The sequence below is a fragment of the Zea mays genome, chromosome 9 (assembly GCF_902167145.1).
Source record: "Zea mays cultivar B73 chromosome 9, Zm-B73-REFERENCE-NAM-5.0, whole genome shotgun sequence".
NCBI lineage: Eukaryota > Viridiplantae > Streptophyta > Magnoliopsida > Poales > Poaceae > Zea > Zea mays.
Genome location: NC_050104.1, coordinates 153328485 through 153353193, shown reverse-complemented (window position 1 = coordinate 153353193; position 24709 = coordinate 153328485). Strand labels below are relative to the sequence as shown.

The 24709-nt window shown below is 44.3% G+C and overlaps 1 protein-coding gene and 1 pseudogene across 4 annotated transcripts; one reads left to right on the top strand and one right to left on the bottom strand.

Moving 5' to 3' along the window:
- Positions 1-4047: 4047 nt before the first annotated feature.
- Positions 4048-12893, bottom strand: LOC100191643 (uncharacterized). 3 transcript variants are annotated; one of them, NR_159717.1, is made up of 17 exons: positions 12474-12708; positions 12317-12374; positions 12004-12063; positions 11830-11868; positions 11654-11716; positions 11194-11250; positions 10960-11023; positions 8689-8772; positions 8519-8601; positions 8299-8428; positions 7420-7512; positions 7106-7244; positions 6974-7011; positions 6711-6898; positions 6456-6601; positions 5134-5192; positions 4048-4221 (listed from the first exon to the last, which is right to left on the bottom strand). NR_159717.1 is itself a non-coding variant. In NM_001367113.1 (15 exons), exons 1-15 carry the CDS (start codon positions 12605-12607, stop codon positions 6503-6505), a joined length of 1329 nt encoding a protein of 442 aa, NP_001354042.1. In that variant the 5' UTR covers positions 12608-12832; the 3' UTR covers positions 6026-6502. The 3 variants fall into 3 exon arrangements, 2 of the variants coding, with proteins under 2 accessions (XP_008658018.1, NP_001354042.1); NM_001367113.1 differs by lacking the exons at positions 4048-4221; positions 5134-5192 and having other exon boundaries at positions 6026-6601; positions 12474-12832; XM_008659796.3 differs by lacking the exons at positions 4048-4221; positions 5134-5192; positions 11654-11716; positions 11830-11868 and having other exon boundaries at positions 5965-6601; positions 12474-12893.
- A 9252-nt stretch (positions 12894-22145) lies between these two features.
- Positions 22146-22612, top strand: LOC100277431 (F-box protein SKIP23 pseudogene; annotated as a pseudogene). Its single transcript, NR_148675.1, has one exon. The product of NR_148675.1 is annotated as an F-box protein SKIP23 pseudogene (transcript).
- The last annotated feature ends 2097 nt before the right edge of the window (positions 22613-24709 follow it).

Sequence of the window (24709 nt, the reverse complement as noted above, 5' to 3'; positions counted from 1 at the left end):
CCACCAGATAGTGTCCGGTGCCCCAGGGGAGAGCGACTATGAACTCGCCAGCTTCGGATTTCCGCTCCGCTATAATTCACCAGACATGTCCGGTGCGCACCGGACTGTCCGGTGAGCCAACGAAGCAACGGCTACTTCGCGCCAACGGTTGACTGCAACGCATTAAATGCGCGCCAGCGCGCGCAGAGGAGCAGAGCACGCGCGGGTGGCACACCGGACAGTATACAGGACTTGTCCGGTGCACCACCAGATAGCCAGGCGGGCCCACACGTCAGAGCTCCAACGGTCAGAACCCAACGGTCTGGTGACGTGGCTGGCGCACCGGACTGTCCGGTGCGCCATGCGACAGCAGCCTTCACCAAACGGCTAGTTTGGTGGTTGGGGTTATAAATACCCCCAACCACCCCACATTCAAGTCATCCAAGTTTTCCACCTTTCAACTACTTACAAGAGCTACGCATTCAATACAAGACACGCCCAAGTGATCAAATCCTCTCCCAATTCCACAAAAGCTTTAGTGTTAAGTGAGAGTGATTTGTTGTGTTCTTTTGAGCTCTTGCGTTTGGATTGCTTTCTTTCTCATTCTTTCTTGAGATCAAACTCACTTGTAATTGAGGCAAGAGACACCAAACTTGTGGTGGTCCTTGTGGGAACTTCGTGTTCCAAGTGATTGAGAAGAGAAGCTCACTCGGTCCGAGGGACCATTTGAGAGAGGGAAAGGGTTGAAAGAGACCCGGTCTTTGTGACCACCTCAACGGGGAGTAGGTTTGCAAGAACTGAACCTCGGTAAAACAAATCCGCGTGTCACACTCTTTATTCGCTTGCGATTTGTTTTACGCCCTCTCTCTCGGACTCGTTTCTATTTCTAACGCTAACCCGGCTTGTAAGTGTGATTAAGTTTGTAAATTTCATATTCGCCCTATTCACCCCCCCTCTAGACGACTTTCACTTAGCCTTAGCAATCAAATTTTCATTTTTATTTCTAAGGCTAGCAAGAGCGACATTCAATTTTTCAATCTTAGCAAGTAAAATAACATTATCATCTCTAAGATTGGGAATTGAAGCATCACAAACATTTGATTCAACCTTAGCAGTTAAACTAGCATTCTCATTTCTAAGGTTGATGATAACATCATGGCATGTGCTTAGCTCACTAGATAATTTTCACACTTTTCTACTTCTAGAGCATAAGCATTTTTAACCTTAACATGCTTCTTATTTTCCTTAATTAGGAAGTCCTCTTGGGTGTCCAAGAGTTCATCCTTCTCATGAATAGCACTAATTAATTCATTTAGTTTTTCTTTTTGTTGCATGCTAAGGTTGGCAAAAAGGATGCGCAAATTGTCCTCCTCATCACTAGCATTATCCTCATCACTAGAGGTTTCATATTTAGTGGAAGATTTTGATTTTACCTTCTTCCTTTTGTCGTCCTTTGCCATGAGGCACTTGTGGCCGACGTTGGGGAAGAGAAGGCCCTTGGTGACAGCGATGTTGGAGGCGTCTTCGTCGGAGGAGGAGTCGGAGGAGCTTTCCTTGGGGTCCCACTCGCGGCACACATGGGCATCGCCGCCCTTCTTCTTGTGGTACCTCTTCTTTTCTCTCCTCTTGCCCTTCTTGTCGTCGCCCCTATCACTATCACTAGATAACAGACATTTAGCAATGAAATGATCGGGCTTACCACATTTGTAGCACACCTTCTTGGAACAGGGCTTGTAATCTTTCCCCCTCCTTTGCTTGAGGATTTGGCGGAAACTCTTGATGATGATTGTCATTTCCTCGTTATCGAGCTTGGTGGCGTCGATTGGTTGTCTACTTGATGTAGACTCCTCCTTTTTCTCCTCCGTTGCCTTGAATGCAACGGGTTGTGCTTCGGTCGTGGAGGGGCCATCAAGCTCGATGATTTTCTTTGAGCCTTTGATCATCAACTCAAAGCTCACAAAATTTCCTATCACTTCCTCGGGAGTCATTAGTGTATATCTAGGATTTCCTCGAATTAATTGAACTTGCGTAGGATTAAGAAATACGAGGGATCTTAGAATAACCTTGACCATTTCATGGTCATCCCATTTTGTGCTCCCGAGGTTGCGCACTTGGTTCACCAAGGTCTTCAAGCGGTTGTATATGGCTTGAGGGTCCTCGCCTTGGTTGAGTCGGAACCGACCGAGCTCCCCCTCGATCGTCTCTCGCTTGGTGATTTTGGTCACCTCATCTCCTTCGTGCGCGGTCTTGAGTACGTCCCAAATTTCCTTGGCGCTCTTTAATCCTTGCACCTTGTTATACTCCTCTCGACTTTGAGAGGCGAGGAGTATAGTGGTGGCTTGGGAGTTAAAGTGCCGGATTTGGGCGACCTCGTCCGAATCATAGTCTTCATCCCCTGGTGAAGGTACCTGTACTCCAATCTCAACAACATCCCAAATACTTGTGTGAAGTGAGGTTAGATGATGCCTCATTTTATCACTCCACATATTATAATCTTCACCATCAAACATAGGTGGTTTGCCTAATGGGACGGAAAGTAAAGGAGTACGTTTGGAAATGCGAGGATAGCGTAGGGGAATCTTACTAAACTTCTTGCGCTCATGGCGCTTAGAAGTTATGGACGGCGTGTCGGAGCCGGAGGTGGATGGTGACGAAGAGTCGGTCTCGTAGTAGACCACCTTCCTCATCTTCTTCTTCTTGTCACCGCTCCGACCCGACTTGTTGTGTGAAGGGGATCCCTTCACCTTGTTGGCGGACTCCCCGGATGGAGCCTTCCCATGGCTTGTAGCGGGCTTCTCGCCGGTCATCATCTCCTTCTTGGCGTGATCTCCCGACATCACTTCGAGCGGTTAAGCTCTAATGAAGCACCGGGCTCTGATACCAATTGAAAGTCGCCTAGAGGGGGGGTGAATAGGGCGAATCTGAAATTTATAAACTTAAGCACAACTATAAGCCGGGTTAGCGTTAGAAATATAAACGATTCCGAGAGAGAGGGCGCAAAACAAATCGTGAGCAAATAAAGAGCGAGACACGATGATTTGTTTTACCGAGGTTCGGTTCTTGTAAACCTACTCCCCGTTGAGGTGGTCACGAAGACCGGGTCTCTTTCAACCATTTCCCTCTCTCAAACGGTCACTTAGACCGAGTGAGCTTCTCTTCTCAATCAAACGGAACACAACGTTCCCGCAAGGACCACCACACAATTGGTGTCCCTTGCCTTGGTTACAATTGAGTTTGATCACAAAAAGAATGAGAAAGAAAAGAAGCAATCCAAGCGCAAGAGCTCAAATGAACACAACAAATCTCTCTTTCTAATCATTAAAGCTTTGTGTGGAGTTGGGAGAGGATTTGATCTCTTTGGTGTGTCTTGTATTGAATGTTATAGCTCTTGTAAGGTGTAGAAGTGTAGAAACTTGGATGCCATTGAATGTGGGGTGGTTGGGGTATTTATAGCCTCAACCACCAAAAATGGTCGTTGGAAGTGTGCTGTCGCATGGCGCACCGGACAGTCCGGTGCGCCACCGGACACTGTCCGGTGCGCCAGCCACGTCAGCCAGCCGTTGGGGTTCGACCGTTGGAGCTCTGACTTGTGGGGCCTCTGGGCTGTCCGGTGGTGCACCGGACAAGTCCTGTAGACTGTCCGGTGTGCCAACTACGCGTGCTCTGACTCTGGCGCGCACTGTAGTGCATTGAATGCAGTTGCAGTCGACCGTTGCGCGCGAAGTAGTCGTTGCTCCGCCGGCACACCGGACAGTCCGGTGTGCACCGGACACTGTCCGGTGAATTATAGCGGAGCGCCTCTGAATTTCCCGAAGGTAGCGAGTTCAGCTTCAAGTGCCCTGGTGCACCGGACACTGTCCGGTGCGCCAGACCAGGGAGCCTTTGGGTTGTCTTTTGCTTTCTTTATTTGAATCCTTTCTTGGTCTTTTTATTCGTTTATTGTGAACCTTTGGCACCTGTTAAAACTTATAGACTAGAGCAAACTAGTTAGTCCAATTATTTGTGTTGGGCAATTCAACCACCAAAATCAATTAGGAAATAGGTGTAAGCCTAATTCCCTTTCAGTATAGAAAGCAACATCACATCTTTATTACATAATAGGAGCTTTTGTACAAAATAACTAAGTAAAATACATCATATGACGACGACGATCCTCCATAATCAAAGTTAACTAGAAGACGACGGTCTAGACCACTCTAAACTCGCCTTCATGATTCTCCTCCAGCAGTACCTGCTCTTGACCTGGTGTGGTTACAACAAGAGTGAGCTCATATACGGTCATCATCCAACAAGTTTGGGAAAGAAGTGTAGTGTAAGGCTTACCGAGAAAAATGACTAAGGTCGAGCATTGATTTTAATTTTGTTGGTCAAAATTTTATTAACAATTACTAAGTATAAGTAAATATCATTCCAGTTAAATAAGATATCATAAATGTAACTCACACAATGCAATGCATGTCAAGTTTAGTTCCATCATTTACTTATGCGAGAGGCTCGAGCCGCTCATAATTATGAGCATGACTAATATACCAATTTTATACTCTACAGAGATTACGCATCTTTACCCACAAGTTGTGATCTCTTTTTATCTTGGGTTATGCAGACCCTTAAACACTTCCAAGGTAAGTAGGCAAGGGCTCACTACAAGGCCTTTACAAAGTTCCAGTGGCACGAGAAAACCGCTATGGTTTCAAGCAGAGGGGGTATAAGAATCCCTCGTCCGAAAAACTATCACATACATATCAACCCGAGAATCTCCCTATACTTGCGAAACTCCTCCCCGCTTGCCCTTTCGGGTAAGGCCCTCACATACCAGCTTTCCTAATTAATTAGCCAAGACCAGAGTCATGATAGTCTTATGGTATCACTGTTGTCTCGGGTTGACGCTCTATGTTTCCATTAAACACAATAATCTTATCATGCATAATAATAAGGAAACAATAATAGTAAAGCATGGCCATAATTCATGTGGTGCATTAGTTCCAAAACCCAAGTAGAACAATAGCAGGGCTATCCAATAATTCATTTGTATGAAAGGTGTAGGGTATACAAGACTAGATAACCTAATTGGTCCAATCAAATTAACCTAACAGTGCATGTATGGTGAGAACATTAATATTATTAGATCAAGAATGCGATCAATGACACACTTGCCTTTTTGGTGAAACTCCAGATACTTCTCCAATTCGAGCTCCAAGTTTGTCGTAACCTCGCTTTCACAACAATATATACAGATATGCAAGAAATAAATAAAAAATAACATTACACCAAACATGAATACAAATAGCGTAACAGTATTCTATGCGTCACTACTAGGTCATAGGTACAAGAACCAATAAAATCGAAGTTATGGTTAGAAAGATATAATTTTCGAAAGATTTACATGATTAAACATTAAACTATGTTATTTTGATTAATACAAATAAAAAGTTATTCCAAATAAATAACTATTCAACTTTAACCTAAGTTATAACTTGATTAGATATTATATTTTAGTCAAATTATAATTATTAGCAGATTAACTTTGATTAGAAAGGTTGATCTACTAAACATAGGTTAAACAAATATCTAATTATAAGAATATGTGTTACGATACAAATAATGTTGTTACTGCGTAGAGTAGACAATATTAATACGAAGTTAACGCTTGAAATGTATAATCCTTCCCTAAGTTATAACTTGATTAGAGATTATATTTTAGTCAAATTATAATTATTGGCAGATTAACTTTGATTAGAAAGGTTGATCTACTAAACATAGGTTAAACAAATATCTAATTATAAGAATATATGTTACGATACAAATAATGTTGTTACTGCGTAGAGTAGACAATATTAATATGAAGTTAACGCTTGAAATGTATAATTCTTCCTTAGAACATACTCAAAACTTGGGTTTGACTCTTATTGTTCCACGCACACTGATTTTGTTATTATTAAACCCAAGTATTTATTATTATTGTTCCCCGCACACTGATTTCCAGGATTGCTTCGACAAATGGTACTAGACTGGTTTGTGCAATTCACGTAGTCTATTAACAAATACAGAATTAAATGTATTTGTATAGCATCAGATCGATAGAACAGACGACAAATTCGTACAGTGGGAAGTAAGGCGTCTGTTGCTACTTGGTTTACGAGCCAGAGACGTCTCTTCACGGAGAGACGGCTCTAAGATTTTTTTACAAATAACCCCCTTAAACACCTTAAGAGACTCCACATTAAACACCACTGTACATGCCCTAAAGCGGCGCGGATGGACGTAGTGTGAACCATTAACATGCTGAACTCGAGCGTACAGGCCAGCACTTTTATCGTGAAGTCCGTCCATATGCTAGAACCTCGAAGCGGTTAACTATATTTGGTGGTGCTCGGTGCAGCTCATGCATCTATCTTTCATCATGCAGTCATGCCATGCACAAGCGAACAATTAACACGTTCTCACCCTAGCTAATAATCGCGTCCTGGGCGATATACCTGTGACCTGTCCTTGGATAAGCAGACGCGGTCTTGCAGTGTTCCTCCTACTTGAGCTTCTCATCCAGCTGGCCGTGAAGCCAGTGTGCCCTCCAAAGAATCGAATGCGACAGAAGGCGTTCCGTCGAGTAACCTTCAGTCTGCAGCTGTTTGCACGAAAAGAGAACGAACGAATATTTCCCTGCGTGAAGAGCATCATGCAAGAAACCACAAGAGAATGCTGAGCTCGAACGTCTCAGATGCACAAGGCTTTACCTTCGAGATAAAACTGGTATACATCTCGTCCATCCATCGACGGGCCTCTAAGTGCTGAGGTTTGCTGTTCTGTGTCGAGCTAGCTAGCACGAGCCCGTGTACGAAGGACCTTAAAACATCGGCTGGTGTTGCCTCCTTGTGGATGAAAACGTAAACGATGCCTTGTTTATCCAGCAAAAAGTAGTTCGCTGGACAAAATAGGGAGGCAAAAACAAGAGTCAGCGAAGTTCTAGCGTGTTACATTAACCAAGACATGAACTCACCGTTTTCATAGTGGTATCTTGTTTTTGCAATCACCAACCTATCGAAAGTGACGAACAGTGTGAAAAGTCTATCCTAGATCCCCAAATACGGACTACTGAAGAACATATAACCTACCAGAACTTAGAACTTACATGTCACTGTGTGTAAGCATCGAGGCTTTAGCACCCAAGTGCACACGCTCATGTGGCAGTTTAATTCTGTTCAGTTTCCTCCAGTTTGACCAAGAAGGAAGAATATGTTCCTGCTGGGAAACCTTCCGTGGCACAAGAACTAAGAAAAGTGCAATCAAGAAAAAGATTAAAATCGTGAAACGTTTTGCATCATTGCATGAAAATTTTAACAGATCGCCAAAAAAAATTACCATTCTACATCATAGAGATACAGCACGTGCTTAATAAGTACTAAACGATGCCAATACTGGCCGCAAGAAAAGGGTCTCACTCACCTTCACCACATTCCTTGAAGTATTGTAGCAAGATGGAAGCTCTCTCATAGTTTAGCGTAGTGAGTGAAAGTGACTGCACTGCCTTGTAATTTGCTGGATCATCAGAAACAAAACAAGCGGAAGTATGTTAAGAAATGCCTTTTTAAAACTAAATCCCTGAAGCATGAAGAAACGTGATATGCTAAGGAAGAAAATCACACAGAAATATGGGATAGCCGTAGGGATGTAAATGGTACGGATATTATCTGTCTAAAAGCGTTGAGCTCCGATCCGTATCCGAGTCTAAGTATGCAGTATCCGATCTGTATATGTACACTCAAAGTTGTAAATTTAAGATGCTAATATCCATTCAAATCTTATCCGACACAAATCGATAATATTCGTATCCGATCCGAATATGAAGATAAAATATAAAAACAAATATAGAACGAGCAATATCCGTTCATATCCGATCCTATTACATCCCTAGATAGCTGGATAAGCGCTCGTATAACCACGGGATGAAGTTTTTTTTCTTTGCACTCCGAAATTTAATTTAATGAAACCACAACCTAGTGGAAGTGTTTATGAGTCAAGGTCTAGAATCCAGAATACAACATGTTGCTATATTCAAGCTCCAAGAGATTTTTTTAATTGAAAAGGTCCAGTAAACATTTTCATTCTAGAATTCATCGAATCCACATAAGCTTTTGCTTCTGCAAGACTTTCTAATGTTGGTTTCCTAACCTTTCCATGTAGGGGCAGATTTAGAGTGTGTTAGCAAATAGGCTACGCTTCAGCACTACAATAGTTTAGAAGTCAAATAAGAAGATAATAAGTAGGTAAGTTCAAAAGTTGTTTGAATATTTAAAAAACATGGAAGAACAAAAAAGTACTCACCATACATATGGAACATCGTAAGAGAAAGAAAAGATGCCCATACACTCAAAGCATGCCCTCTGGTAATTTGAGCTAACAGCATCCCCAACCCCATCCCTAACATTGTAGCAAGTGTTTCCTGACTGCCCTCCTGAAAAGTTGAGTATGCTTGTGCAACTTCATTTTTTTAAAAATAATACCAAAAGGGATCAGCAAATTTCTGAAGAATGCCCTAGCTTACCTTTGCAGAAATATCAGCTGCATTATTTGCAAGTGCAAAATGCTGCGTTAGTGCTGCTCTAGTTGCTCCACTAGCAACACCAGCTAGAACATAGAAACAATAAATTAGCCCCCAATAACCTCAGGAAGTTCATCAACATGAGTTCTGACTTCTAAAATTCAAAAACTTACTGAATGACCTAGACAGGCTGCCTAAGCACATTATAACTATCAACGATGAAGGAAACAGAGGGCTCAAAAGATCCATCAACATTCCTGCATCAGTAACAAAATGTAAATAATTCATTGACGCTGAGAAAACAAGGGAGAAATGTTCTCCTGACATTACAGATTATATGTAACTTGAACTTTCAAGAACAATTAGTACATTAACAACAACAACAACAAAGCCTTTTGTCCCAAGCACGTTGGGGTAGGCTAGAGATGAAACCCCGTATGAAAACCTCAGAGCTCAACCCCCAAAGAAAACAGGGGAAACAAAGGCAAAGGAGAACCGAAAACGACGAAACGGGGGAACACATAAAAGAGATAAAACCCACAAGAACCAGCAAGGTCTAAATGAAGTTCAAACGATTCAGGAGGAAAAGCGGAACTATAAATCAAGGTTCTGGCACGTGAATTGCACACTTCCACCCCTTCCTATCCACGACGAGCTCTTTATCAATATTCCACTCCTTCAGGTCCCTTTTCACTGCCTCTGTCCACGTCAAGATTGGTCGACCTCTACCTCTCTTCACATTCTCGGGACGCCTAATTATTCCGATATGCACTGGTGCCTCTTCAGGTCTTCGTTGGATATGTCCAAACCATCTCAAACGATGTTGCATAAGCTTCTCCTCAATTGGCGCCACTTCTACTCTCTCTCGTATGTCATCATTTCGGACTCGGTCTCTCCTTGTGTGGCCACATATCCAGCATAACATACGCATCTCTGCCACACACAGTTGTTGGACATGTCGTCTTTTAGTGGGCCAACATTCTGCTCCATACAACATAGCCGGCCGGATTGTTGTCCTGTAGAATTTGCCTTTTAGTTTGTGTGGCACCCGGGGGTCGCATAAGACACCCGCCGCTTGCCGCCACTTCAACCATCCAGCTTTAATTCTATGACTAACATCCTCATCGATGTCTCCATCCTTCTGAAGCATTGATCCTAAGTAACGAAAAGTGTCTTTCTTGGGTACCACTTGCCCATCAAGACTAACATCGCCATCTTCATACCCCATGGCACTGAAATCACACTTCATATACTCCGTTTTAGACCTACTAAGCCTAAAACCTTTTGCTTCCAGCGTCTACCTCCACAATTCCAACTTTTGCGAAACACCACTCCTACTCTCCTCAATAAGTACCACATCATCGGCAAAAAGCATACACCACGGTATATCTCCTTGTATGTCCCTTGTGACCTCATCTATCACCAAAGCGAAAAGATAAGGGCTCAAAGCCGACCCTTGATGTAGTCCTATGTTAATTGGAAAGTCATCGGTGTCCCCATCACTTGTTCGGACACTTGTCACAACATTAGTGTACATATCTTTAATAAGATTAATGTACTTTGTTGCTACTTTGTGTTTTTCCAAGGCCCACCACATTACACTCCTGGGTACTTTGTCATAAGCCTTCTCCAAGTCTATGAAGACCATATGCAGGTCTTTCTTTTGTTCTCTGAATCTCTCCATAAGTTGTCTTAGTAAGAAAATGGCCTCCATAGTTGATCTCCCGGGCATGAAACCAAACTGATTTTGGGTCACACTCGTCAGCTTTCGCAGGCGGTGTTCAATGACTCTCTCCCATAGCTTCATTGTATGGCTCATGAGTTTAATTCCACGGTAATTAGTACAACTTTGAACATCTCCTTTGTTCTTGAAGATTGGTACTAATGTACTCCGCCGCCACTCGTCGGGCATTCTGTTTGTCCGAAAGATGGTGTTGAAAAGCTTAGTCAGCCATACTATCGCTATGTCTCCAAGGCATCTCCATACCTCGATAGGGATACCATCAGGGCCCATCGCCTTTCCTACCTTCATCCTTTTTAGCGCCTCCTTAACTTCATATTCTTGTATCCTTCGCACAAAACCCCTGTTGTTGTCATCGAATGGTTCGTCCAATTCTATTGTAGAACTCTCATTCCCTCCATTGAACAATTTGTTGAAGTACTCCTTCCATCTATTCTTGATATCTTCATTCTTCACTAATAGTTGGTTTGCTTCATCCTTGATGCATTTGACTTGGTTGACATCCTTTGTCTTCCTTTCACGAATCTTGGCCATCCTATAGATATCCTTTTCTCCCTGCTTTGTGTCCAACCGTTGATAAAGGTTGACATGAATGTAAGAGGAAAACAGAACTGTCTAGCTTGACATGAATGTAATAACAATTGTGCCATGGGAGGGAAATGAAAGAAAACAACTGAATTTAGTGGTTTCAATTGAACATTACCAAGGTCATTCATAAAGTCTGCAACTAGACGCCACATTTTAGCATTGCTATCAAGATTAGATCCCTGGTGGGAAAGAAAGAACAGAAAATAAATATAGACACTGATATGCTGACTAGACAAAGTATATCAGAAGTTCCAGAACCAATATTCACAACGATGCCTTGAAGGAGCAATGGCAGCTGATCAAAGCTTCACTAATGAGACCAGTGTTTATAGTACAGAAAAGTGAGTACCTGGTAAAAGGTGAACAATATCCCTCCAAGCATTCCTGTCAAGTCCCTCAGAAACCACTGCCAGAATTGCATACGTTAGAGGGAAATAGGGGGGGGGGGGGGGGGGGGGGGGGGGGATCAATGTTACGATATTAGATAGCCTAACAAAAGGAAAAGAACTTCAACAAAAGGCAGGAAAATTCTATAATCTATGCACCCAAAATTGTGCCGAGTAACCCACACCCTGGGACAATGATGATATAATTAGCAATACTCTTTAAGGTGTGCATGATTCCTTGGAAGGTTGTTTGCAATCAAAATAGCAACACATCGAAACTAATCCTTGTCAAGTTGCAGACTAAATATCAGAAAAAATAGATACAAAGGGAGTTATGTGTGTTCAGTAAGTTCATCTAATCTGCCCTACCATCAGATGAATGTGCGTAGATCTGAATGTTTGAAGGATTTGCCCAACATCTACCTGAAAAGTAGCACCTATGACAGTTGCGGACTGTTCCCCCACTCCGATTGCCCCTAGAAGAGCCTAGGACAGTTAATTTCAAAAGACAGCAAACTTAGAAATGCGCAAACCAAACAAGACGCAGTGTAGATACTGAGGGAAGGATGAGATTGTAAAGGCAGAACATAAAATTTTACTTGTGTAGACAACATTGCACGGATGTATGTGGAGAGACCCTAGAGCAAGATACAGCGCACAGGCCGACAGTCGAGAACCAAGCACAAGGTAGCATTAGTTATTAGCATAGGTAATTAGATGTGAACACGATAGCATGATTTTAGAGACAGCTCAAGTCGTGCAGGTAAACTTACCTGCAACGTATCCCACATCTGGAACGGGACATAATCCGGAGTCACGCTCCCAGGAAAGCCCTGGCAAGGCAATACAAAGGCCCAATCATCAGTCACAGTGACCGGCCACAAAACAAAAATCGATGGAGAAGAGCCCCGGGCAGCGAAGTTCATTTCGAACAGATACAGCTGCTGCCGACGACAACACGAAGTGAAAAGAACAACGGCATGATTGTAGAAGCAGCAGTAGTAATATACGGTGTTGCGTAGCGTAGATTGATACAGTTGGAGTGGGCATGGGAGGCGGCGGCGCGTGTCAGTCACTCTCACTCACCTCAGGCACGAAGGCGCCGAGCATGCGGCTCCCGATCCGTTCCCACCGGCTGCCGAACCTGCGGTAGCCCAGGCGAGCAACAACAAGCGCGTGCGCACGTCAGATGACTGGGGAAGGGGTCGAAGCTCGGGACGAAGCGGAGGGAGGGATTGGGCACCTGTGTGCGGTGAGAGAGGAGGCGGAGGCGGTGAGGACGGCGGTGCGGGAGAGCGCGGAGGCTGACGAGCCGCTCCACTCCTCGACCGTCAGCCACCCCGCCGTGGCCTCGCCCTCCGGGTGCGACGCGTCCATTCCTCTCGTGCGCGCTGCCGGCGCCGGGATCGCTAGAGGCTAGACCGGGCGGGATAGGTTGGCTGCCTCCCGGAGACCACGCCTCACCCGCGGGCCGTGGCGTGGCGGCCGATCGCACGATCCGATCCGATTCAGCAGATGGGCATCGGTTCGAACGGAGACCACGCCGCGCGCACTACTCACAGAAGATCAGCGCAGCACAGCCGACGGTGGAGTTGACTTGGGAGTGTAGTCAGTAGTCAGTACTCAGTACTCGGTGGGACTGGTCTCAGCTGCCATCAGATTCAGGGGTGTTTGATTTATAGGGATTAACTTTTAGTTCCTACATAATTAAAATATAATAAATTGGAGGTATAAAAAATAGTATATAGAAATCAAACAACAACCACATGAGCTTAGATGCGTTTAGCTCGGTATAGAATTCGGATCTACTCCACCATGACATAGAATTGTTTCCAACCTAGAAGTGGTCCTAGGTTGCCGAACGGCCCCTTGAGAATTCCACTGTCATGAATATAAATGGTGGTGTCGAAATATACCCAAATGTTAATGGAACGCTTCTCTTGAACAAGTCTTGCACTCCCTCATAAGTTTATATCTTTGTCGACAACAACTAATATGCAATCGGGTCTTATGTGCATGCGTGCAAGCAAGGTTCATGCAGTGGCGGACCCAGGATTTTATGGCAGCCTAGGCTGTGAGCCAGTGCTGCGGTGCAGGCCTGCGGTAGCTTGGGCTTTGCATCCTTTTTTGAACTGGGGTCAAATACATGCTCCATACAGACGCGCGAGGCAGCCCAGGTCGTGGCCTGTGGTGCCTGTGTACTGCGTCCGCCTCTGGGTTCATGATCCATTAGATTATGATCCAACCATGTATCACATTTTACACTTAAACCCTTTCACCACCAGCTCGTGTAGATTTATATAAAACCTCACAACAAACCACGATCATGTCTACAATTAGATCATGAGCTAATGGACCAAAAGACTCACTTGCATGCTTATACATAAGACTCGATTGCATATTAGTTGTTGTCATCTTTATCATAGCATCCAGCCACCCGTTGTACCTACTCATTGTACCTGATAATTATGAAAAAGGAATTTTGGTAACTTCCACGATTCATGTATCACCAACAGAGACATTTGTGTATGACATTCAGGGACAACTTTTAGACTTCCATGATAAAAGTAGATATATAAGAGAATGTTAAGCAACTTAATGTTAATCAACCAGCCATGTGCACGCACACACGGGGTGGCAGAGAGAGAGAATCATAGAATTGGATTTGACATACAACCATACGTCGATCCTAGTACTTGCAGTTTTGTCAGGGGGTGTCAAGTATGCACTAAAGCGTGCAGCAACAAACTCAAGAGGTAGAAAACTTTATATTACAATCGATAAAACTCATGCTAATATTTGACTACAATATAAGTGAAATAAAAAAATATGTGTTTACATTTGTAAGTGCATCATTGTATCGAGTCTCCTTCTAGTTGCACTTGGGTTGAGCTTAAGGAGTGTAGTGTATGATTAAAACAATGCCTATAAGATTTTGATTGTCACTCTAATATAGGCTTTGCCTAGTTGAAAAAAAGTAAGATAAGGTAAGTTTAACAGCTTATCACACATACATGTTTTAACTAAACCTTAGCTTGTGACAAGTTTGAAAAGTTGAAAATCGATGAAACACAAGTTTTATGTTCGCTTTTTGGTACGATGTGTGGCTGTTGTTTGAGATAGTTCATTCGATATACACTTATTTACATTTGGTTGTTTTTTCTATACTCGCTAAGTGTTATTTCAGCGACGAACCCCTTTGTGAAAATTTTAAAACTACCAAAAAAGTTTTACATATCACACTTTGTACCATATTATCATCTTGAGTATTTTCTAGCACATGGATTGATTGATGTACTCTTACAACAATATTACTTAGAGCATATATTCATTCTAGATGTTTTATGTATCGGTTTCGAACCAGCACCAACAAGTAAATTTGTGTACGCGCGTTTTAGATTCGGATGAAGTGTTCGGTGTGCGCAAGATTTATACTATTTCAGGTAGCACGTCCCTACTTACAGTTTTCGGCGGCTCGTGCTACTAGCACCTTGTAGTTAATTGCTCGTAGTAGGGGTTACGAGCGGGTGAGAGAGGGAAGGATTCCAAGTCCCTTAGCGATGTTGGTTCTAGAGATCTACATATCGGTCGTTCGCTACCAGGCTAAGTCGTCGAGTGTTGTTCTCTGTGTCCCCCTCTGTCTGGACCGATCCTCCCCCTTTATAACCTAGGAAGGAAAACGGTTACAAGTGACCTCCCCTAAAGAGAACGGAATTTAGAGGACGTTGCAGCCTAAAAGGCCTTTCACAGGCCCATCCTAAAAGCTCAGTAATGAGTTAGCCCATTAACGTGCTTGCGTGGGCGTGGGCAGTGGTTGTCATGCCCCATGTCGTGTGTGTCCATGTCCTTGGCCGTTGGATGAGTCCGCTCATGATTCGAGTTGCTGAGACGCAATATATTTACTTATATACTTCTGGATGCAACACTCGAGAATCTCTTTTGTCGTTGCAATGAACTTGTGTAAACTATATACTATTTGTTATATATTTATGGACTTGTGGATTATACCTAAAAGAGAGGATATACTATTGTTTTTAATTATGTTGCTGATTCTATAATGAACTTGTGTTAACTATCTATTATTTGTTATATACTCGTGGACTTATGGATTATGTCTAAAGAAGGAATACATTGATGATTTTTTTTGAAATTTTGTTTTTGGTTCTATAACAAATTTGTGATTAGTAACTTTGGATTGTATGCATCAATTTTATTGTTATTTGTCTATATTTGAGCTATCGTATACATGATTATTTTATTCGTTTGTTGGATGGTTGGGCAACTAATATCATCAGGACGAACTATCCAACTAATATTCGATATCTATCTGGGTAATATCCGATATTCATTTCTTACCCGCCAAATTATTACCCAATCTCGTTCTATATTCGTCCCGAACTTTAACTATCCGTATTCGGTCTTGTATCCGATAGTATTATGTTAGGGCAGGATATGGGGGACTCAGTCATAGGTTACGAGTGAGTTACATGCCTAGGGCTCATAGGTCACAAGTGGGGCTACGACCTAGGGCTCGCAGGCCATGAGTTGAAGGACTAAAAGAGGACCGGCTCCTTCACGTGCGGCGCCTCGCCGCCTAGCGCCATTGATGCAGTCGATCATTAATAGCAGGGGCAGTTCTTCGGTCAGACGTGAAACTCATTCGAGTGGGTTCCTGGCGATCCGTCTGACCCCTCCTCCTGGGTCCGCCTCACTGGACCCTTGAGCAGATGCCCCGGAGCCATCCATGGATGGGTCCTTCCACAATGGACCTCTTCTTGGTCTTCCTTTTGACCCGTGGGTCCCGGGGTGTCCGAGATCCGATCTCAAATACTAGATATCTTACATCTCTTGCATCTCATAACATATTTTAAGAGGTAATACAATTTTAAACAACTTAACGTGTACATGTGACAATAAGAAGAGTGTTTAGACCAAGAATTGACATTTGTTGGCACATCATGGGTCACATACTCACGGTTTAAACATAAATAAAACTAGTAAGTCTTATCCTTCTTCATTATTTGAAAAAAATGATGATATCCTTTCAACGAACAAATTAAATTAAAACTATCACAGTCTTAAAAATGAGGATATGAAGATCATCCCACCGTCTCAAAACCAAACACAACCTATAAATGATAAATTATGTTATGTTTGGTGGACCGACCCTGAAAGGGAAATAGGGTTAACCGTTTCCCACAATTATTTTTGGTGGTTGAATGTCCAACACAAATATATGGACTAACTAGTTTGCCCTAGAATACATGTTCTACAGGTGCAAAAAAGGTTCAATACAAACCAATAAATATTTAAGTTAGGGATCAAATTCAAAGGAGCAAAGAAATTTGAGTGTGTTGTGGACTGGCGCACCAGACTGTCCGGTGCACCAGGTCCGTACTGAATTGAACCATCCACTCTCGGGTTTCAGCAGGCGCACTCCGCTATAATTCACGGGACTGTCCGGTGTGCCACCGGACTGTCCGGTGCACCAGCAGAGCAACGACTAAATCGCGCAACAGTCGACTTTACAAAGGCTACAGTGTTCTACAGTGCGCGACAGAAGTCAAAGCAGAAGTCAGAGGCGCACCGGACAGTGAACAGGACCTGTCCGGTGTGACACCGGACTATCCGGTGCCATAAAAAGACAATGGCGCCAACAGTCGACTGCTCCAGAACCCTAACGGTTGGGTGACGTGGCGGCTCACCGAACAGCCTACAGTGTCTGTCCGGTGGCGCACCGGACTGTCCGGTGCGCCCATCGACAACAACCTTCTCCAACGGCCACTTGGTGGTTGAGGGCTATAAATACCCCCAACCACCACCACACCAAGCATCCAAGCATTCTGAACATTGCATTCAATACAAGAGCAATAGACTCCACTCTAAGACACAATCAAAGTGATCGATCCAATCAAAGTTCTCAAACCAACTCTAGTGCATTAGGACTTGTGAGATGATATATTGTGTTTCTTTGTTGCTCTTGTTTGCTTGGCTTGGCCTTCCTTTTCTTTTCAATTCTTACTCTCAAGTGTTTTGTAAGCAAGACAAGAGACACCAATTGTGTGGTGGTCCTTACGGGGTCTAAGTGACCCGTGAGATTAAGGAAGAAGGCTCACTCGGTCTAAGTGACCGTTTGAGAGAGGGAAAGAGTTGAAAGAGACCTGAAGCGTCCCGATCCTTTGGGACTCAAATGTGATACCTATTACTAGTCTCAGGAGGCTAGTAACCACATTCATTACTTCAAATAGTTACAGAGTCTGAATAATGTTATTACAATACCGGGGATACAAGCTCGAAAGTGAGCCGAAAAACATAAAGCGCAGTGGAAGATAAAATAGCCCAGGCCACATGCAGAACTGGGTGAAGACACAGCCCCATCAATCAAGCATAGCAGAAAAGAAGTCTTCAGCTGCTGAAAAACATAAATAAAATTGGGTGAATACACTAGGTATTCTGCAAGCCCACCCGGCTCCCGTAAAGAGAAAGTGACCTATATGGTACATGCTTTATATGGTGGAGTTGAAGTCACTCATACTTTTTCAGAGAAAGGCAGTATTCGTTGATTATGGTTTTCCCCAGACAAAAGAAGTAACACTTGTTTGACCACCACTGAGCTTCCCGCTCCTGTGGTACCATTTTTCTTTTCAGACATACACACACATTTCCCTGTTCCCCAGTTGTAGTAGAAACACTAATTGTCATACCATACCAGACTCGTCCATACCAGTGGACACGGACTATTCGAATAGGTTTAGACTCTGCGCAGAGGGGTACACTTTACCCACTAGTCCGGCTCTGCGATCTCATGGCCAATGAGATCCGAATCCGAAACTCTTTCCTTCCTTGTACGTCCGAACCTTAACGGTTATACCGGAAGGAGTCAGGCCACCACCATGTCCAAACCGGACAAAACATTCCCCCTCCTTATCCTCCCGGTGCTACCCCAGCCTTCATAACCCTGGGGTTGGACCGTACGAGTTTAGATCGAGTGGCTGCCCACACAACCTCAAGTGGTTGTACTTTTTGAGAGTACATGTAATGAAAGATGACAAACCGGTCCTTATACGAGAGGACGATCCTTCTGCTCACGCCTAAACCAGCTGAGCCAACACCTTAGGCCCTCCCCTAAACCAGGGAGTCCCTGATCATCCTACTCACCAGGTGATGAGGGTGAGTACCCTTCATCGCACACATTTGGAAAACATTCCATTTGTACCCTTTTCACTTGCCTCATATCTTTTAATCAAAGTAATAGTTAATGCGGGCTCTCTCATGCTCACCATGCAATTCGATTCCCATCTAGGCTTAGGCAGTGGTAGAGAGAAATAGGTAAATAATGCATCAAGGGAAAGATGGACTTGCCTTCGTCGAAGCTTTCCTGGCACAAGAGGTTAATCTCGGAGGGGTCGAGTTCTTGCCCTTCTTCCGAAGCTAAGATTTCCGGAGGATCGGATCCCTCTTCCGCTAATTAAACACAGATAATAACAATACATCAAACATAGTGACCTTTGTGGGGTGTGCAAATTTTTATACTTTATTATTTTTGTGTCCTAATAATTTATTTAGACAATTTTTGGTGCATAAAATATTAGCATCTAAATATATATGTGAAAATGGGAAAAAGAAAAGGGAAAAAGAAAAAGAGAAGGAATTCTCCAGCTGACTGGGCCAGGGGAGGGGATTTCGGCCCACTCAGCGCGGGCGCAGGCGCGCTTGCGGCCCAGCTGGCCCAGCTGCGAGGGAGCGACGGCGGGGGACGACACCGTAGCGCGGGCCCACCAGCCAGGGAGAGAGGGGGGGCTGACGGCGTTGGCGGCAACGGAGGGGGGGAAGGGGCTCGACCGGGGCCGGTCGACGGTGAGCTCCGTGGCGGTTCTCCGCCGCCGATCCGGTTTTGCGACGGGGAAGCGGTGGCGGAGCACGGGTGGTAGATGGGGATCACAGGGGCGGGGCGAATTTCGCCTGCGGGGGCCTATGGCGGCCGGTCCGCGGCACGGTGGCGGGTGCCCGCGGCAGCGAAGCCGCCGGTGAGTTTTCCGGCCATAATTGAGTGGGGGAAGTGGCGTGCCGTGAACGAGGGAGTGTGGCGGAGCTCTTGGCATAACTTAATTGAATGGAGGATCGCCAGAGAGGGAGAGGGGAGCTCACCGGAGCGGTGAAGGGAGCACGGCGGCACTTGCTTGAATGGCTCGGGGAGGAGGGCAGTGGGGGTGGCTGGAGTTGTGTGGCGAAGACGGGGCTCGGGCGGGTCCTTTTATAGGCGCTCGGGGGAGGGAGGGGGATGGGGGAGACGGCGAGCACCGGCGAGCTCGCCATGATGGCGGGAATGGTGCTAACGCCGATTGGGACGGCTCGGGCAGGCTGAGGGGGTGAGAGGTCGGCTCAAGCACAGTGGCGGGGTTGTCGCGGAGGCTGGCGAGCATTAATGGCGAGGCGACGAGGCGAGGGGGCGCTCGGCGGCGGACGCGCCGGTGAGGGATGGGCGAGGGAGATGGAGCTGACGAGTGGGCCCTGGCTGCCAGCGAGAGGAGTATGCGCGAGAGGGAGGGGGCGAGGCGCTGACGGGCGGGGCCCGAGTGTCAGTGGGAGGGAGCGGCGCGCGGATTGGGCCGCCTGGGCCGGGAAGAGAGGGGGGGATGCGGGCGCGCGCGAGCTGGGCTGGAAAACGACCTAACCGAGGGAGGGGAGAGAGTTTTTCTTTTTCTTTTCTTATTCTAATTCTTTTCTTTTCCTTTTCTACTTTTGTGTCTTTTTGTTTCTTTTTCCCTTGCAACAAAATTTCTCTAAATGAACTTGGGTGATAAATATGGTCTATGTGAGGTGCTCCAAATTATTTTAAGTGTATGCATATGATTAGGTGACCTAGGGGTAGAGTTAGGGGAGAAGAATAAAATGAAGGGGGAAATTTAGGGGGTTAGGGTTTCAAACCTCGGGTTGGGATTTTTGGGATGTTACAAGACCCGGTCTTTGTGACCACCTCAACGGGGAATAGATCCTTTAGAACCGAACATCGGTAAAACAAATCACCGTGTCCATTTGCTTGTTTTCCATTTGATTTGTTTTCCCCTCTCTCCCGCACTTTATTTAAGTGGTAACGCTAATTCCGGCTTGTAGTGTGTGTTTAAAATTGTAGATTTCAAATTCCGCCTATTCACCCCTCTCTAGGTGACTTTCAGATCTGACACACGACTCATTTAATAGTGTCGTGGGCGGAGCTGACACAAGTCATGTCATATTGATTGTTGTCTCGACTTATAGTGCTGACCTGATCCGATACGATTATATTTTTATTTACAAAAAAATAAAAAAAGTAGTATGTATATATATAATTTATATTCGCTATTTATCAACTTTTATTCTAATGTTTAGCTAGCTTTATGCAGTGTTTCCCGCCCTTACTCTGGGAGGTCGTGGGTTCGAACCGTCATCGGCTGGCCTAGCATGGTCAACAGGGCAACATGCAATGCTTAGACTCAAGCTAGGACTGTGGGACACGCGTGACGGGATGATTCGGCACAGTCCAATTAGAGATGGCAATGGGTACCCGCGACCCGATACCCGATGGGTATTTACTCCATTAGGGTATGTATGTGGGCTAAATATTCTACTCGTGGGTCTGCTATTGGGCAAAAATCTTCACCCAACGGGTAAACGGGTATTAGAACGTTCCATCTTCACCCATACCCGTTAACCCGCGGGTATAAAATACCCAATATAAACTTAGCCCAAGCATGATCTTGGACTTTAGTCATCCATATTTTTTACTATTTAACAACCTTTTAGTCCATAATGTCATAGAAGGTTTAACGATAGTTTAATGACCATGTAATAGAACATGTAATGTGCTATGTAGTATTGTCCTAGTGTTACTACTTTTATCCAATTATCTTTGGTGTGTTGAATGGATGGTTAAATGATGCTAGAAATTTTACAATGGTATTTATATGGATATACTTGACATTGTATAGTATAATATTTTGATAGATGTCTAATTTTTGTGGGTACGAGTGATCCGATGGGTGACCCATACCCACGTGGGTATAGGTATGGGGGTAAATCCATACCCACCAGTGTATATGGGTGACTCGATGGGGTTATTTTTTTGTCGTGAGTATGAATATGGGGTAGTAATATCCGGTGTGTATTTACCCATTGACATCTCTACCAATTACTAATCAGTCCTAATTAGTCCGTGCCGGATGGGTTTGAACCCACTTGTTGTGGTATTTTTTTTCAATTTCCATTGATTTACTTAAATAGTCTGAACGGACTAAGAGCAACTCCAGTAGTTCTCTAATAGACTTCCTAAATCATCAATTTAAGTAGTTAACACAAAAACTCATCTCCAATGGTTATGTAAATGAACTTCTAAATTTAACAACTTCTCATCTAATCTTATTTCCTCTCTACATTTGGCAACCATTTAGCATCTCTCTAAACAAAAATGTTTACTGTATTATGTAGATAATGAAGGTAATTGATGACATTTGTGACTTTATTTTTTTATGTGGATAGATACAAAACAAAACTACAACCTATATTTAGAGAACTATTGGAGAACTCACATTTTTTTACTATCAAAGTTATTTAGCAACTTCTTAAATCTGTGATTTATGGGGTGTTTGTTTGAGATTATAATCTACCTAGATTATATAATCCAACAACTTTTGAACTAATTGTTGATTCGAAAGTTGTTGGATTATATAATCTGAGTAGATTATAATCCGAAACAAACATCTCCAGAGAGCTAAAATTTACGTAGCTATTGGAGTTGCTCAACGACTCGGTCTGGCAGGTCGCGTGCTGTATCTGAGCTGAGGGCCTGAGGCTACGGGCGTGGGTCGATCCAACTTGACCCGATTACTAATCGGGCCTCCGATTACTAATCGGGCCTAACAGGGCCGCCTGTTTGAGCATGTATGGGCGGTAGTGGTACCACGCTCGACCCAACTCATGTCAGACCAGAGCTCCACCCTCGCCTCGAAGGGCAAAGCCTCGACGGCTGGCGGCGGCCGAAGCGATGTCGCGGCGGCCGTTGGAGTGTCATCTTGCGGCGTAAGACCCGGACTACCACCCACTGGCCAGACGACGGAGGAGGAGGAGGCGCGCGTCAGGCGCGAGGCGGAGAAAGCCGAGCTCGAGGAGGAGATCGCCACGTTGAAGGCGGAGATCTTCGCCCTGGAGGAAGAGTTGGCCAGGATGGATGCCGCCGCCGCCGCTACGCGCGCGAGCGCTTCTCACTCTCGTGTTTCAGCTAGGCCACTGTGATTGGCTGGAGCTGTTGTCGTAGATCTCGGAGGTAGGTAGATGGAATTCCCCATTGCAATTACTTCAGGTCATGTTCTGCTGAAACAGCTGCAACGTTCTCGAATTTTATTGCCCTTAAGCACGATTGGTTTGGGATTATCCAATCAAAGAACTGTTCTGCACACCTTCAGAGCAGAAACAGGCGTCATGTTGTGGGGGGAGGCCACAAGAGCAGTAGTGTCGGCCAATGCAGCAGGAAACAACGCTCGTTTGGTCTTTTGGTCGCGGAGCTTGGAAAGCAAAATCAATTGTTCTTTAGGGGCTGTTCGTTTCTTCCGGAACGGAGGCATAGAATAATTCCTAGCCGGTTTGTTTCTCTGATTTATATAAGTTTTGATGAACTGAAATGATTCCTAGTCCATTCCTGGACAAACGAACAAGCCCTTATAGGGATGGCTTTGTAGGGATGGTCGGAAATTTCGGATATTTAAAATTTCAGTTTTTTGATAATCGATATCCAAAATTACAACATATTTTACAATACCTAAAAATTCAGGTATTTTCGGACTACTTTAACTGTTGTGTCAGCTTTATAAAAACATATACACCCTATTAAATTAATATAAAAATACAGTTTGAATAATTATATACATGGACATAAAAACACAAACAATCTAAAATCACAAGTCATGCACACTTACACATAATTATAAATGTACAAATTAATAATTAAGGATGACATTAGTACATGACACATGAAAGTTCGGGTATTTCGGGTACCCGATTATGATACCCGAATTAGCTGAAATAAATTTGGGTTTTGCAAGTTGCTACCCGAAATTTTCGAACAAAATTCGGTTTCGATTATTTCGGGTGCAGGTTCGGGTATTCAGGATTCGGGTTTTGGGTTACGGGTTTTTTGTCCAACCCTAGTTCTCTGCAAGGGAAAGCAAGATCCAAGTCCATTCCTCTAGGCTCCATTTCATATTTCAACTCATAGTTAAGTGCTGACCTTGGGGCCTTGCCACACTCGGTGTGCCAATGCCCCTCCAAGATCATCAAGCATCGGGATTTTGCGCTCGAGGAAACACCTGGAGTTTTCTTTTTTGGGACGCTACAACGTTCTGTACTCTAAATATAGCGCTCGTGGTTGAACCGTACACGCCTAGCAAGGGACTCTAAACGGTACTCTAAAATTTAGAGGATGCCACACTAGAGATGGCAATGGGTAAATACCCACCGGGTATTACTACCCTATACTCATACCCACGACATAAAAATAACCCCACCGGGTCACCCATATACACTTGTGGGTATGGATTTACCCCCATACCCATACCCATGTGGGTATGGGTCACCCATCGGGTCATCCGTACCCACAAAAATTAAACATCTATCAAAATATTATACTATACAAATGTCAAGTATATCCATACAAATACCATTACAAAATTTTCTAGCATCATTTAACCATCCATTCAACACACCAAAGATAATTGGATAAAATAGTAACACTAGGATAGTACTACATATCACATTAACTTTACATGTTCCATTACATGGTCATTAAATTGTCGTTAAGCCTTCTATGACATTATGGTCTAAAAGGTTGTTAAATGGTAAAAAAGATGGATGACTAAAGTCCAAGTTCATGCTTGGGCTAAGTTTATATTGGGTATTTTATACCCACAGGTTAACGGGTATGGGTGAAGGCGGAACGTTCTAATACCTGTTTACCCATTGGGTGAAGATTTTTACCCAATGACAGACCCACGGGTAGAATATTTAGCTCACATACTAAAAGGGAATTAGGCTTACACCTAGTCCCTAATTAATTTTGGTGGTTGAATTGCCCAACACAAACAATTGGACTAACTAGTTTGCCCAAGTGTATAGATTATACAGGTGTAAAAGGTTCACTCTCAGCCAATAAAAAGACCAAGTTTTGGATTCAACAAAGGAGCAAAGTGGGAACCGAAGGCCCTCTGGTCTGGGAGCACCGGACTGTCCGGTGCACCAGAGGACTCCAACGCAAACTCGCCACCTTCGGGAATTCCCAGAGGCGACTCCGCTATAATTCACCGGACTGTCCGGTGTACACCGGACAGTGTCCGGTGCGCCACGGAGGAGCGGCCTCAGGAACTCGCTAGCTTCGGGAAACTCCAACGGCTAGTCCGCTAAAATTCACCGGACTGTCCGGTGTGCACCGGACTGTCCGGTGCAACTCCGGAG

Bases quoted from the DNA above. Each gene is read 5' to 3' on its own strand.
- LOC100191643 (NM_001367113.1), bottom strand. From the start codon at position 12,607: ATGGACGCGTCGCACCCGGAGGGCGAGGCCACGGCGGGGTGGCTGACG. The intron at 11,717-11,829 runs GTAAAATTTTAT...TAACTGTCCTAG, and splicing joins GTGCAATGTTGTCTACACAA to GCTCTTCTAGGGGCAATCGG. The intron at 7,012-7,105 runs GTAAGTTCTAAG...CACTTTCGATAG, and splicing joins ATGCTTACACACAGTGACAT to GTTGGTGATTGCAAAAACAA.